Here is a 16653-nt window from a genome sequence, read left to right as displayed (position 1 = left end):
TATGCCCTCCAGCACTTTGGGCTTTTGCTGTGTCTCTTCAAGTCTAGCTTTGGGAAGAAGGCTGACAACCAATCTCTGTTGCTCAATTTGATCTGGACAGCATTCAGTTTGTTCACCTAAGAATCAGTTTTTTTTATGAACATTCCTCCTCTACTCCACACAAGAACTGGGCTTTTGGACAGACTTAAGTGAATTTTTGATTCAGTGACCTTTGGCCTGCAATTGCAAAATTATTTGGCATACATTATGAGATTGCAGAAGGATTTGACTAAGGATCTTTCCACATTTCTCTGAGGATCCATGTTGGAGGAAGATAAAAAGATCATTTCTTTACAAGTGATTATCCTTCATTCCTGTCAAATGACTCATGTGGCAGATTATCCACATGATTGGGGGTTTCTAAAGCAGCAGATTCAGGCATTACCATTAGGATGCTTGCATAGATTTGTCTTTTCGTTTTTGCGAAGCCCTTCAAGACGTCCTTCATCAGTGCACCCTTTGGATCTAGCTTATTTGGAACTAAGGTTAAAGAGGCGCTGTAGGAGCAACCAAAAAGAGGAAATTCTGTGACATAGGGATACAGTTTTCTACCCTTCAGAGGACCTTCACACAGAACCAGAAAGGGGGTAGAAAGGTATGGTTCTGAAAATTGCAATGGTTTTCCCAGGGCTCCTATGGAGATAGAGCTCCCCACAGCAGGGGAGCTCTAACAGTAGATGTCGCCCATGTGTCAGCTGAGGCCCACAAAACCAAGCTTTCAGAATTCTTTTTTCTGAGAAGCCTTTTCAGCATGCCTGAAAGGTTGCCTGATTGCTGCACTCTGGAGGCAGTCAGGAGACTATTAACTTTGCACCCAGAAGCCTGGGTGTCCATCACCAAAGATGTCTGGGTGCAGAAAATAATTACTAAAGGCTGTTACATTCCCTTTTCCCTTCCTCCTCCCACACATTCAAGACAAATTCCTGAAGTACCATTCCATCTGAGAAAAGAAGCAGTCTTAGAAATAGAAATGCTGCTACAAAGAGAGTCATCCAAAAGGTCCTACCAGATGAGTAAGGGCTCAGAACTTAATCAAGATTCTTCTTGGTACCAAACAAAGCTAGGGAATTCAGGCCAATTTTGTGCCCAAGTCAACTGAACCAGTTTGTCGGACACTCAGTTTCGAATGGTCACACTTCAGTCCATTCTCCCTCTACAGTGGAAGGAAGGATTATTGGATGTGTTTGATGGATATCCAGGATGCATACTATCACACAAATAGACGTGTTCTAGGAGATACCTTCACGTCCAGTTGGGGGACAGTCACTTTCATTTTAAAGCCCTGCCCTTTGTCTCAAAACAGCCCCCTAGATGTTCACCAAGTTTATGGCAGTGGTTGCAGCTCACCGCAGATTGCTGGGATTCTGGGTATTTCCTTATCTCCATGACTGGCTCCTTACCACCCCCACAAGGCATCTACTAACATGCAGTGGGGACTATCTGCTCCACATATGTTTAGATATGGGCATCAGAGTCAGCTGCAACAAATCTCATCTCTCCTCCACTCAAGTCCTGGAGTTCATAGGTGCTTACACGGATATGGTTTCCCAAGTTGCAAGATTGCCTTAATCCAGACTGTCTATGTTACAACATCAGATGGTGCATCTGTTGTCTTTTCAATCACTACCAGCCAGATTGGGTCTTCAGCTTCTTGGTTCATTGGTAGCCTTCATAATCCTTGTGCTCTGGCAAGATTTTGTGTGAAGGTACTGCAGTTGACAGTGGCAGTTGAATCAACACCCCATGAATTTTCCCATTTGAATCATGATTTGCAAGGAAGATGTCTCCTGGTGGATTCATGTACCAGATGTTGCTCAGGGCTGTCCCATTGTTCTACCCTTGCCCAAGGTCATGATGACTATGGATGCTTCCCATCCAGGAAGGGGCGGTACTACTTTTAAAAGGTCAAGGCACATGGTTCCCCTTAATGACCAACCTTTACATCAGTGATCTAGAGATGAGGGCAGTCCTCCTAAAGCTGCAGGCCTTTCAGGACATTCTGTCTCTAGGCATGTCAGTGGTCTTTGTCCTGCTCTTACTCCTTGTGTGAGAGGCAATGAGGCTGTTACAGTGGGTCATTTCTTCTGGCCTCTTTCTTTTGGCAATTCACATTCTGGAGAAGTCCAGTGTTTTAGTGGGCAGACTGAGCAGATCTATTCTACTCCCTCAAAAGTGGTCTCTCAATCTTTGGGTAGTGGAACAGATTTTATCAATAGGGCTGACCATGCTTCTTTTTTTAATTTCAAATGCAGCAGGTACTTTGCCCTAATCCCCTTTCCTGGTCAATTGGTCCACTGATTTCCTTTATGCTTTTCCTCCTACTCCCCTCATATCCAAGTTTCTACAAAAAGCAAGTCAACAGAAGAGCAAAGTGATTCTTGCTGCCCCATTCATCAAGTGTGGTTCTCCTTCCTTTGGTCTCAACTAATATGCTGTATATGGGTTCTGAATCTTTCTCCAGATCTTCTGTCTCACCCGTTCAGACTACCTCATCCAGAGAGATAAGCCCTCAAGTTAACCACATAGTGTCTCCACTTCCTATAATGGCCAGTCAGGCAAAGATTTCTTGCCAGGTTTTACACATCCTTACATTTTTCCAAAAGGACTCTACTAGAAAAATATGTAAGAGCAAATGTAAAAGATTTTCTATTTGAGCCAGTCAGAGACATCTAGAACCCGTTTCGGTATCCATTTAAGCTCTCATAGATTTTCTGGCTTTTATTTTCCTTAATTGAGCAAATTACTCTGCAGTCAATGTAAAATTGGCTGCAGTTTCCAGTTATCATTTTGGTAAAGACCATGCGTCTTTGGACTTCATCAGGTTATGCAAAGCTTTCCTCCAAGGTACATTCCTATTCAGTCCACCTGTCAAGGATCCCAATCCTGTTTGAGATTTGACAGTTCTCCTGGCTTTGACTCAGTTTATCTTTGAACCCACAGCAAAATACTAATTGAAGTTTTTTTGTCTTGGAAGACTATTTCTGTAGGCTCTATTACATCTGCCAAGTGAGTATCTGAACTTCAGGCATTCTCTTGCCAGCCTCCTTACCTTATTTTTCATAAAGGCAGAGCTTCTCTTCACATTAACCCTTCCTTTCTCCTGAAGGCAGTATTAGAATTTTCCCATAATCAGTCCATTCACTGACCATTTTTCTTTCTAATATTTTCTAATAATAGGAAAATGTATGCTTCATTCTTTGGATGTCCACAGACAACTGAGATTCTATTTCCATAGAAGAAAACATTTCAGGAAATGTGATGCGTTATTTCCTTTTCAAAAGCTAAATTGGAACAAGCCAGTGTCTAAAGTCACTTTAGCTAGGTGTCTCACTGATTTTATTTCTCACGTTTACAACCAAAAAGTTTTGACCTTAAAAAGACCACCACAAGATCAGTCTCCACTTCCTCCACTTTCTTATGAAGAATTTCAATAGATGACATCTATGGTGATGCTTCTTTGTCCATTGCTCATACTTTCATAGCTCATTACAAGTTGAATATCCTATCTAGAAACAGGGCAGTGTTTGGTTCTGCTGTACTCCAGAATATCCTTACATGAGAACACCCTGATGTTCTTCGTGTTTCACTGTTGCAGTCATTATATTTGGGTTGTCTGCCTGCAGATAGCCCTCAGGCGGCCTGAATACCAGAGTCTTGGATTCCTGCATCAGATGCTGTCTCTACTTCTTCTTCTTCCAAGGTAGATACACCCTCAGAAGCCGGTGCCTGCACAGCGGCTTTGGACCCATCCAAGGTAGAGACATCCGCAGGTTCCATAGTCGAAGAAGCATCTCACGGCATACTCTGAATGGGTCTCAGTAGAGGCCTGCGAATCTGAAGTAGTGGGTATCAGGGGCTGTTAAAGCTCCTCACCGAGTACCAGCGGACTGGCAACTAGCTTAATAGAAGCATCGTCGGCAGTTTTGGACCTATGCGGTCTGTCTCTGTCTTTAGCCTTACATTTTTTCAGAATATCGGTAGTCGGATGGCTTACCGAAGCCATTTCTGGATAGTTATACTGAGTACCAAAATAATTTGCTGCAAATATAGACTGACGACGAATAGTTTGGGGGTTGAACAAGGCAAAAAAACGACAGCGAGGGACATTGTGGTCTGGGCCTCAGCAAGGAATGCAGTATGAATGAAAATCTCTGAGGTATTTGCTTTCCACAGGTAAGACAATTGTTAACTTTTACTGACATTAATTAAGAGCAAGAAAAAGGATCCCCAACGGGGTACTTAGCTTTTTTGAAAACTTCAGTTCTGAAACTCTAAAACGAAAATTTCAGGAGTTGGCCAACCGGCACTTGCGAACTGCTTCTGCTTCAGGCACTGCGTGGCAAGAAAGACTGATGTAATGGCGTCAGCTGCATGTTTTAAACCCCTGACGACCTGACGTCATGGAAGAAGAGACAACATTAGACACAGGAATCCAAGACTCTGGTATTCAGGCTGGCTGAGGGCTACCTGCAGGCAGATAACCCAAATGTAATGACTGCAACAGTGAATATACTCAAACATCTACATTTATGATAAGTGTACACAACTGTACTTTTTGTTACTACCTAGAGACTGTTCCACTGGTTGAGGAATGGATGAAAAAGACAACATCAAATACAACAGCTCTATTGTCTGTTTTTGCCCTTCCTCAACCTCCCTCCCTCCATTCCCCCTTCCAGTGGCGGAAGATACTGGTATAGTTTCCTGGTATGACCTGGAGGCACACTCTCTTGGTCCATCTTGCTGACTAAACTCCAGATACCTATGCTTTCATGTGTCTAGAATTTTCTAGCCATCTTCATGTCTGATTCTACTTCTTAATATTAAGGGGCAAACTTGATTTGAGGTAGTGTGGGGTTTGGAGTGGATTATGGGTAAGGGGAGGAGCTTGAGCTATGGATCCAATTTCTGAGAAGTGGCTGAAGTTAGATTCAAAACCCAGTGGTTGAGAAAGGATAAAAACAGATAACAAAGATGTGTCTTTATGAGTGTGTACATAACTTTTTTTCTGTCCCACTTAACATAGTTGTAGATGTTTTAATAGGTCAGTGCTGCAGTACATACTCCCACCTTCCAACCTATCTGCTGACTACTTGTCTCCCCCTTGCTGGTGCAAGGGACAGAGGAGTTTTTTTTTCTGCAGATAGTCCTGTTATCTCCATTGTCCCCTCTCTGCCTATGTTTTTTTCTTCCTTCTCACTTAAATTCAGACAACTGGAGAGGCCATGCTGTCCACAGGCATCAAACTGCTCGTTTACTTCTTAAAAAGACCTGAAGATGATGCAGATAGATGCCTTTCTTATATACCGATGTCTGTATTGCAGGAAGGCCAAAGAATCAGTATTGCATGATTGATCTGCCTGAGCATCTGAGGTTATGTTAGTGGGACACAACTGTACTATCTACTGAAAATTATAATATTTCTGTTGCCTTAAGGATTCCCATCAGAGAGTAATGTTGTGGCTCATGTTCTGTGGAGCTACTCATTATTTTAAACTATGAACACGGAAAAAATGAAAATGGATTAGTGTACCAAAAAAATTAATTTCAGAATTCATGCAGGTGGTATAGTGAGATAAAGCTCTGACTGCAACCCAAGCAACCAGAGTATGACTAGCAGCTCTGCTGCTTGACTGTGTACAGAGGGAGAATGGGTATGTCTTTCCTGTGGGGTGAAATAGTGATTTCTATGCAGCTTACACTGCTGCTCTGATGACAGGACTTTGGCTGAAGATCATAAAGAATAGAGCAAGTGCAGAGAAGACACTGGTGTGGCCTCGCAAGCTGGTGATAGCAAACATCAGTGCGTGTGGGGGAGCATGGAAGCATGGGTAAACCTTGCAGCAGTACAACTGCTCTCATCACAAGCAGAGGTGGGGTTAGGCCACAAAAACAGAAAAGCTCTCTATGGAATAGCAGAGAGAGCACAAAGCACTCTAATGGCTGCCTGGATGGTGCCCCCCTTGAAGGGAGGTTTGGTTATCAGCAGGCATGGGGGTGAAAGTGACAAAAGAATGCATGGCATGCATATGGAAAAGAAAATGATTCAGACTAGAATCTAAATAAATGCAAGGAAATGCATCTGGTTGCACTTCTGAGGTGGGACACTTATGTCAAATAAATAATTTTCTGTGCATGGCAAAAAGAAATGTTTTGCTGCTGAGCAGTTTTAAGAAATCATTAAGATATAGCAGCTAAATTTACAATAAACCCTAGGCTGAGTTAGTTAAAAATGAAGGACTGTTAGCCAGAGTAGAGCATGATCCAGATGAACTGTTTTTTGGTTAAAAATCGACATTCTTACATTACTGTTCTTAAATTATGTAGAAGTGTTGAACTGCTGTTCATAATATATAAGTAGTCACATGTGAAGATTTAATATGTTTACTGACCTTTTGACTTTCTACTGGGCAAATTTCACATTTGATTGTTTTCATTTTTAGGTATTCCTGGGCCTCCAGGTGCAAAAGGATATCAAGGCATTCCTGGAGATCCTGGGTCTCCAGGACAAGATGGACAACCTGGGCTACCTGGCCCACCAGGTAAGGAGGAAGTGTTTTATATATTTGTTAATTAGCACTGCTTTTGAAATGACTTGCACAAAAACATTTGCTGTTTATCATTCTTGGTTTATTAATCAGCATACTATTGCTTGGTCATACACAACCTAAATAAAACCTGAAGAAAAGTAAATAAAAATAATTAGGTTATAAAATCTTTCCATTTGTGTACACTGCCCCCTATTTAAATGTTGACATTCAGAATGCCAAGTGCTGGAAAAAAAAAAAAAGAAGACCGATAACACAGGAGAAGAGCAAATCTCGAAAACTACTTTTTGCAGTGGGATAAGCATCCCCCCCCAAGCTTGTATATACCAACTCTCAAGGCATCATACCTCAGAAAAAAGGGAATATTCCGAGAAATGGGATCTTGGACTTGGTATATGCAAGTCTGATGTTTTGACCATTCAGTCTCTGCATTTTGGGACTCACTCTAGCTGGTCCCAACATTTCAAATGGTTATCATGTATGTTGTATGCTGCTGAAACACTACGTACAGAATTGATTTGCAACAGCATTTTTTGACTTAGATCCTGAAGTGAAGCGATAAACACTTTCTGGACATTACAATGCTTTCCAGAAGGGATGAGGTTTAGCTAGTTACTTGCATGCCTCTGAGGGACTCACTTGTTCTAAAAGTTGCCCTTTGCCAGTACTGTGGAGTAGAAGCATAAAGCCTTGACTGTGGTCTGCGACATTCTGTGTGATTACTGGCTTGGGCATTTGAGGTACTGGTAATGGAGGATGGGCTTGCCTGCCTCAAGCAGAGGCATGACCAAAACATCACAGAGCTCATTACACATCAACCCATGGGTTGAAATGAGAGAGCACAAGGATGGGGAACTAGGCTAAAGGGAAAACATTCCCCAGCTTCGTATGATATTGCCCCAGAATTCTCATTCATCTAAATGGCCTGAGACATGGTTCAGAATTAGGATGGAGGTGGGTAAGATGTACATTGTAGACACATGGATGAATAGAGGATGGCACAGTGGCACAGCAGATGGTGGTGTTGCCTCACAGCAAGGGGGTTCTTTGTTCGATTTTCAGCTTAAGTGCCTTCTCTGTGAGTCTGCATGTCCTTCCTGTATTCGTGGGGGTTTTCCCCTGGTGCTCCCACATTCCAAAGACATGCAATAGGTGGATTGGACACTAAAAATTGGCCATGTGTCCCCATAAGTGTGAGTGTGCACGTAAGTGTGGTGTAGAAGAACTACTGCTTGCAGGGCTAGCCACCCGGCAGTGTAAACCCTAGCTGTAGATGATTGCCACTGTTGAGATGACACCCAGACCCCAAGTTCAAAAATGAGAAAAAGGGGTTGTATATGGATGGATGGAGGGATGAATAGAGGATGTAGTTGCACTTATTGGTACTTTGTGTGGAGGAAGAAACAGGAAAAAAAAGGTAACCATATGAAATGTCAGGACCTGAGTCACAAAGCATGGAGACTGAATGAATGAAAAAGTGGACTTAAACATACCAAGTCCAAGATGGCCATTTCCTACAACATTCCCATTTCTCTGAAGTATGTCTATCTCAGAGTTGGTATATGTAAATTTGGTGGGGTTGCGGAGGCTTGCACTCTTAAAGAGAAGAGAGATGATCGATATTTTCTTTTTTCCCCTGGATTTTTGTTTTTTTTCTAGCATGTCTGCACTTGGCATTTTGATTGCCAAAATTGCAATAGGAATCCGTAAAAAAGTTTCCCTTCCATTCTGGTGTTCTGTTTTTACAAGCAATATCAACTGCATTACACCTAAACCGCTTGCCCTCCAGGAACTAGAACTGTACATTGGAAGGGGAGCAAAACTTAATTCTTACTACAACCTTAATTCCAAAATAAATAATTTTTTTTACAATTTACTGTAGCTGTGTAAACTATTTTAAGGTAGTCTTGTATTAGAACGTATAGATGGTGGCAGCTGGTGATGTCAGAGTAAGGGGGAGGGGAGTAAGCAACTGGATGTGATGGGACTCTATTACTAATAGATCAATGAGCTTTACAGGTGATCAAAAAATGGATTGAGTCATTCACTTTCATCTATACTACTTCAATATGTCTCTGCTCAATTATAGCCACTTATACCTCTCAGGTGTCACACTGCACTCAACAAAGCCAGGACTATGTGAAACTGAGTCCTTGATAAAGGACTCCATTGGGAGCCCCTGTTGCACACTAGTCCTTCTGCACATTACTATTGTCTCGCTCCTGTTTTCCCCACATTCTGGCCCCACAACATCCACATAGATTACTTCTTTCTTGTTTTTCATACTTTATTGTACTTTTGAACTCCCCATTATGCTTTTAAACACAGCTTAATGGCCTCAATTGTAGTAAGTCTGGAGGAAGAGACTGAACTAAGTTAGGGGTCTTGGGAAGCCATCTTTCTGGTTGCCCTGAGGTGCATCTTACAGCTTTTTTTTGACTGTTTAATGCAACTTTTTGTTCTAATGATGGCCTGAAAAAAAATCATTACTAAGGGAAAAAATTCAGTCTCACTTTTTTCTTTCAAGGAAAATTAATTGCATCTATAGGTTAATGTACAAAGCCAATAAAATAGTGCCCTAATAATCTGATGGGGAAGATTCTTGCAAGGATATGTAAATCTGATTTTGGAACAATACCTGCCTTCCTACCTCTCCAAAAATAAATTACCTCCTAGAGTGGATATAAAAAGTGTACACACCCCTGTTAAAATGCCAGGTTTTTGTGATATATAAAAATGAAACCACAATAAATCATTTCAAAACTTTTCCCACCTTTAATGTGACCTGCAACCTGTTCAATTCAGTTGAAAAACAGAGAAATCTGTTAGGGAAAATATAAAAAACAAAAAATGTGCAATAAGCTGGTTGCATAAGTGTGCACACCCTTAAACTAATACTTTGTTGAAGCACCTTTTGATTTAATTACAGTCTTCAGTCTTCTTGGGTACAAACCTGCCATCAATTAAAGAAACTCGAATTAACCTCAAATAAAAGTTCAGCTGTCCTAGTAGGACTTTCCTGACATTTACTCAGTTGCCTGCTACAGCAAAAGCCATGGTTCACAGACAGCTTATAAACCATCAAAGGGATCTCATTGTTGAAAAGTATCAGTCAGGAGAAGGGTACAAAAAAATTTCCACAGCATTGGATATACCATGGAACACAGTGAAGGCAGTCATCAAAAAGTGGAGAAAATATGGGACAACAGTGACGTTACAAAGAACTGGACGTTCCTCCAAAATTGATGAAAAGACACAACAAAAACTGGTCAGGGAAGCTGCCAAGAAACCTACAGCAACACTGAAGGAGCTGCAGGAATTTCTGGCAAGTACTGGTTGTGTACTATATGCGACAACAATCTTCCTTATTCTCCATATGTCTGGACTATGGGGTAGGGTTGCAAGATGGAAGCCTTTTTCTTGCACAGATAAACTAACGAAGCAGGTGAGAAACAGGAAAACAAAACCGGAACAACCCACCAGGCTAGGATCAAAAGCAGCACAGAGAATGTAAAACAGCAACTCTACAAATCAGTTCTATACGGTGCAGGTGTCTAACCTGTTCCCAAGTTGACACAAGTTTAGAAAAAATCTTGAATAATGAGGCAGTCAATCTGCAAAGTTGTACAACAGTTATGAATGGTATAGGCACAAATACCATAAAAAGATGTAGTCCCAACTTGTAAATGCAAGTTCTTTCCTCAGTAAACGAAAATAGATGCAAGGAATTCACCATAAAAAGCTTTAATCCACAGCTGTAAAACGCCAACAAATACAAAACACCAAGCGCTTTCGCCTGGACACTTCCAGGCTTTTTCAAGGTTAAAACACTACTGTGGCCATTCAGTATTTATACATTTAATGATCGGCCAATTAAGCTGTTAAAAAATTGATTAGTTCAAATGAAACAATCATTTCTTAAAGTGCAATGGTGCAAATTTTGTTGCTAGTATCTTACTCATTTAAGCATGAATATGCTAGTAAAGTTATACATGGAAATATAAAATGCATAACTATATAAAATTTCAGTCATTACAACATGAATATGTAAAAATATAATATAATTATCTTTCTTTAGTTCATTATGAGACAAAATACATAATTAACTGACTGTTTTTCATGAAATAATTTTGTTTTAAACAGCTTTTCATACTGCTTCATACAAAGTAAAAATCAAATAATATAATAATTAAGTATAATGATTATAATAATAATTATTTCTGAGTCTAATTCATATCTATAAAAAATCTATTTTATACAAATAAGAAAAAATAATAAAAAATAATAAAAAATACATATGACTAAAAAGACTTAACTGTGAAAAAAATTATTAAATCTTAATTCATTAAAAATGGACTCATAATTTGTTTCTTCTCATTTTTAATATACTATTTATACTGATAGTCTCATTCATACCTGGCTTTCTTGAGGCGTCTAATTTAATTTGCCAGGTTAACTCTCTAGTCTCTAAATAAGTTTCCCAGTCACCTCCCCTGGGATCACTAATAACTTGTTCTAAGACAAAGAATTTTAAATTCATGTTATTACAAATGAGAGAATGCTTAAAAAAAGCATTTGTGTTCTTTTTTTCAATTTCATATGTGTGCTCATATATTCGTTTTCTGAGTGACCTTATGGTTTTTCCAATATAAAAACCATTACAGAAAGTGCATGTGCCTAAATAAATTATACCCATTGTGCTGCAGTTGTAATGCCCTTGTGCTCTAATGGTACAATTCCTAGCTGGAATAAAAATTTTTTCATCATTTAATAAGTACTTGCATTGTTTGCAAGCACCACATTTAAAGGTCCCTTTCTTCCTGTAAGGGGCCACAGTTCCAAGGGTGTTCCTAGTACTAAAGTGTTGTTCAAGCATACCTTTAATATTAATATCACGTTTTCTGATGAAAGTTAATGTGCTAGGTATATAATCTTTAATGTCCTCTTGTATTGTAAGTGTAGGCCAGAATGCCTGTAAAGTTTTTTCAATAAAAGCAGCATCCTGGGTATAAGTGTAACTAAAACTTCTATGTGCATCAAACGTAGTTATACTGTTCCTATTAAAGGGTACCAAACCCTGACTAAGTAAAGGTGGAAATTTAGAGTCTCTTTTTCTTATAATTTCCTCTCTGATGGCATTGATGAACTGTATAGGATAGCCTCTTTCTGTAAACATAGTAGTCAAAGTAGTTACTTCATTTAAAAAAGTTTCCATAGTACTGCAAATCCTCGATGCACGAATAAACTGACTTCTTATAATTCCCCTTTTAGTATAAATGGGGTGCGAGCTCTCAAAATGTAAAAATGTGTTGGAATATAAAGGTTTCCTATAAACAGTGGACTCAAAATGTTCTCCTTTACTATCTTTTGTAAGCAGAATATCTAAATAATGAAGTGAAACTGTACTCAATTCATGTGTAAATGAAAGAAAATCAGTGGTAGTGTTAATGTATATGAAGAATTCTTTGAATTGTTCCTCAGTTCCATCCCATAATAAGCAAATGTCGTCAAGGTAGCGTTTATAAAATAGAATATGTTGTTTCCATTTAGAAGAGTGGATATAGGTTGACTCCCACTTGTGTAAGACGACATTGGCATAGGATGAAGCACAAGGGGAGCCCATTGCGACCCCCCTTTTTTGCCTAAAGTATTCTCCATTATAAAATATATAATTATTGTTGAGAATAATTTCCATAAATTCTGTCAAAAGATTAATCAGGTTGTTACTTAGTCCACTTAAATTTACTAATACTTCTGAAAACCAATTCATTCCTATATCATGAGGTATGCTTGGAAAAAGTTCTATTACATCTATAGTGATCAATAGCATGTCCTTGGTACAAATATTCAATGGAATGCTTGCCAGGAATTCCCAGGAGTCTTTACATACAAAAGATAATTTAGACATTAATGGTTTGACCTTGTGTTCCACAAATTTACCTAAGGGTTCAGTAATACCATTAGCTCCTGCTATTATTGGTCTGAATTTTAATGGAACAGTTCCTTTATGGACCTTAGGTATCCCAAATAAAATCGGGGTTTTAGGATGTGGAACATTCAAATAATTAAACAATTCTTCATTAAATACCCCTTGAAGCAAATGATCTTTCAAAATATATTTAATATTCGCTTGGGCAACATTAAGTTCATTGATAGAAGCTTGTTCGTAAGTATTGTAGTCCTGCAGAATATCATGCATAGCCATGTCATAGTCCAAGGTTGACATAAGGACCATCCCACCCCCCTTGTCCGGCTTCATAACCCTGATCTTCTGTTGTTTTAATTGATTCATGACTTCTAATAAATTCTTATTGAAGTTAGGTGAAATATCCTGCCTGTTTGATATGTTAAATCTCAGAGTGTTTTCTATTAGTTCTTCAAAAATTTTTAAACTCGGATGTAGGGGTGGGTTGAAAAGGCTAGATCTAGTGATATTGTCATTCATAGTGGGTTGTCCTTTGAAAAACAGTGAAAGATTAAGATTTCTAATAAACAATTTCAGTTCTATCAGTAATTTCGGGATGTAAGCTGGTCTAGCTGGAACATAATTCAAACCCTTTGTAAATAACTCAAAGTGTGCTGGGGTTATCTCTAAATCAGTATAGTTGTAAATACTGAAGTTGTTTGATGTAACCACAATACAATTGGTGTTATCAGTGGAATTTAAAACCATTATGTTATCCATCATGACCTCTAATTGCGTGTCCTCCCCCATGCTTGTTGGTATGGGGCATTCATGTTCCTCCCCATTGGTCTCCCTTGGGGATAGTAAAAACCCTGTGAGGTGTTGTTATTTTCTCTTTGTGCTATTCTTTCACTTCTCCTCAGTGGTTCTGAGTTTTGTAAGTTTCTGGCATTCTGACCATCATTTCTACTTACATGTTCAACATCACTAGTTCTCATAACTTGGTTCTGTTTGGACCCCAATGGGTATGCTCTCCCTTCTCTGTATTCTAGAAGGTCCCTATCTAACTTTTTTATTTTCCTGTCAATGACCTTCTGACAATGTTGATCTACTTCCAGAAATACTTCATCGTATTTCTTTTTATGTCTAAGAAAGTTTTTATGTTGCACAATATTATCATTAAGGGTAGTAAGTTCATCTAAAAAAACATTACATTTGTGCTGATAGTCTTTAACCATCATGTCTAACATTTCTAACCCAGTCTGATTGAATAACTCAGTTAACTGTGTATATAAAGTCGAACCTATAGTAGCATTGTTAGGGAATTTAAAGCATCTGAGGCCTTTCGACACTCTTTTAACATCAATACATTCCTTTAAATAGCTAATTTCAAGTTGACAATTCTTGTATGCATATAATTTGCTGCTGAAAGAATCAAAATCAACATCTAATTGCTGTACATTATGCTGGTAAGTACCTTTGTTAAACTCCGGTCGGAGTTCAGTCCATTTTTTGAAATTAAACATATTGTCCGGTGCTTCACCATTCGGTGCAGTATTGTTATAATTTCCTTCTCTTTCACGGACTGTGCCTGTTCTTAAAAAGCCGCTTGTATTAGCGTCGCCGTTCGGCTCCTGCGCTCTACGCGGTCTTTGTTGCTGTAATATTGGTTGTTGCTGGTTCCCTGGAGGGAATGAAGAGTCCGAGGCTTCATGGTTTAACTGCCCTAATAGGGTCTTGTTAATGTTAGTTAGAAGGACAAGTACCTGGTTGAACTCCGAGCGAGTGACCGGAGTATCATCATTAACCTCCCTTAGAATAAGGGGTGTGTTAAGTAAATCCGTAGCTGGTGGTTCCTCCGCCATGGAAAGCAGAAAAACTAACGAAGCAGGTAAAAAACAGGAAAACAAAACCGGAACAACCCACCAGGCTAGGATCAAAGCAGCACAGAGAATGTAAAGCAGCAACTCTACAAATCAGTTCTATACGGTGCAGGTGTCTGACCTGTTCCCAAGTTGACACAAGTTTGAAAAAATCTTGAATAATACGGCAGCCAATCTGCAAAGTTGTACAACAGTTGTGAATGGTATAGGCACAAATACCATAAAAAGATGTAGACCCAACTTGTAAATGCAAGTTCTTTCCTCAGTAAACGAAAATGGATGCAAGGAATTCACCATAAAAAGCTTTAATCCACAGCTGTAAAACGCCAACAAATACAAAACACCAAGCGCTTTCGCCTGGACACTTCCAGGCTTTTTCAAGGTTAAAACACTACTGTGGCCAGTCAGTATTTATACATTTAATGATCGGCCAATTAAGCTGTTAAAAAGTTGATTAGTTCAAATGAAACAATCATTTCTTAAAGTGCAATGGTGCAAATTTTGTTGCTAGTATCTTACTCATTTAAGCATGAATATGCTAGTAAAGTTATACATGGAAATATAAAATGCATAACTATATAAAATTTCAGTCATTACAACATGAATATGTAAAAATATAATATAATTATCTTTCTTTAGTTCATTATGAGACAAAATACATAATTAACTGACTGTTCTTCATGAAATAATTTTGTTTTAAACAGCTTTTCATACTGATTTATACAAAGTAAAAATCAAATAATATAATAATTAAGTGTGGTAATTATAATAGTAACTATTTCTGAGTCTGGTTCGTGTCTAAAAAAATCTATTTTAAACAAATAAGAAAAAATAATAAAAAGTACATATGACTAAAAACACTTAACTGTGAAAAAAATTTTAAATCTAATTCATTAAAAATGGACTCATAATTTGTTTCTTCTCATTTTTAATATACTATTTATACTAATAGTCTCATTCATACCTGGCTTTCTTGAGGCGTCTAATTTAATTTGCCAGGTTAACTCTCTAGTCTCTAAATAAGTTTCCCAGTCACCTCCCCTGGGATCACTAATAACTTGTTCTAAGACAAAGAATTTTAAATTCATGTTATTACAAATGAGAGAATGCTTAAAAAAAGCATTTGTGTTCTTCTTTTTTTCAATTTCATATGTGTGCTCATATATTCGTTAACAAGACCCTATTAGGGCAGTTAAACCACGAAGCCTCGGACTCTTCATTCCCTCCGGGGAACCAGCAACAATCAACATTACAGCAACAAAGACCGCGTAGAGCGCAGGAGCCGAACGGCGACGCTAATACAAGCGGCTTTTTAAGAACAGGCACAGTCCGTGAAAGAGAAGGAAATTACAACAATATTGCACCGAATGGTGAAGCACCGGACAATATGTTTAATTTTAAAAAATGGACTGAACTCCGACCGGAGTTTAACAAAGGTACTTACCAGCATAATGTACAGCAATTAGATGTTGATTTTGATTCTTTCAGCAGCAAATTATATGCATACAAAAACTGTCAACTTGAAATTAGCTATTTAAAGGAATGTATTGATGTTAAAAGAGTGCCGAAAGGCCTCAGATGCTTTAAATTCCCTAACAATGCTACTATAGGTTCGACTTTACATACACAGTTAACTGAGTTATTTAATCAGACTGGGTTAGAAATGTTAGACATGATGGTTAAAGACTATCAGCATAAATGCAATGTTTTTTTAGATGAACTTACTACCCTTAATGATAATATTGTGCAACATAAAAACTTTCTTAGACATAAAAAGAAATACGATGAAGTATTTCTGGAAGTAGATCAACATTGTCAGAAGGTCATTGACAGGAAAATAAAAAAGTTAGATAGGGACCTTCTAGAATACAGAGAAGGGAGAGCATACCCATTGGGGTCCAAACAGAACCAAGTTATGAGAACTAGTGATGTTGAACATGCAAGTAGAAATGATGGTCAGAATGCCAGAAACTTACAAAACTCAGAACCACTGAGGAGAAGTGAAAGAATAGCACAAAGAGAAAATAACAATTCCTCACAGGGTTTTCACTATCCCCAAGGGAGACCAATGGGGAGGAACATGAATGCCCCATACCAACAAGCATGGGGGAGGACACGCAATTAGAGGTCATGATGGATAACATAATGGTTTTAAACTCCACCGATAACACCAACTGCACTGTGGTTACATCAAACAACTTCAGTATTTACAACTATACTGATTTAGAGATAACCCCAGCACACTGAGTTATTTACAAAGGGTTTGAATTATGTTCCA

General features: G+C 38.7%; 1 protein-coding gene across 4 annotated transcripts in view; it reads left to right on the top strand.

The window, feature by feature from the left end:
- Positions 1 to 16653, top strand: part of COL4A5 (collagen type IV alpha 5 chain) — a 3591008-nt gene that overhangs the window by 2712874 nt on the left and 861481 nt on the right. For all 4 annotated transcript variants that reach the window (XM_044057208.1, XM_044057205.1, XM_044057207.1 and 1 more), the window contains one exon: positions 6483 to 6581. In XM_044057208.1, coding sequence (XP_043913143.1) covers positions 6483 to 6581 — 99 coding nt within the window. The remainder of the gene's footprint in view (positions 1 to 6482; positions 6582 to 16653) is intronic.

This window comes from Protopterus annectens, chromosome 15.part0 (genome assembly GCF_019279795.1).
Source record: "Protopterus annectens isolate FY-2018-M chromosome 15.part0, PAN1.0, whole genome shotgun sequence".
In the NCBI taxonomy this organism is placed as follows: domain Eukaryota; kingdom Metazoa; phylum Chordata; order Ceratodontiformes; family Protopteridae; genus Protopterus; species Protopterus annectens.
Note: the sequence above shows the minus strand (reverse complement) of the source record. Positions and strands in the feature narration are given on the sequence as shown.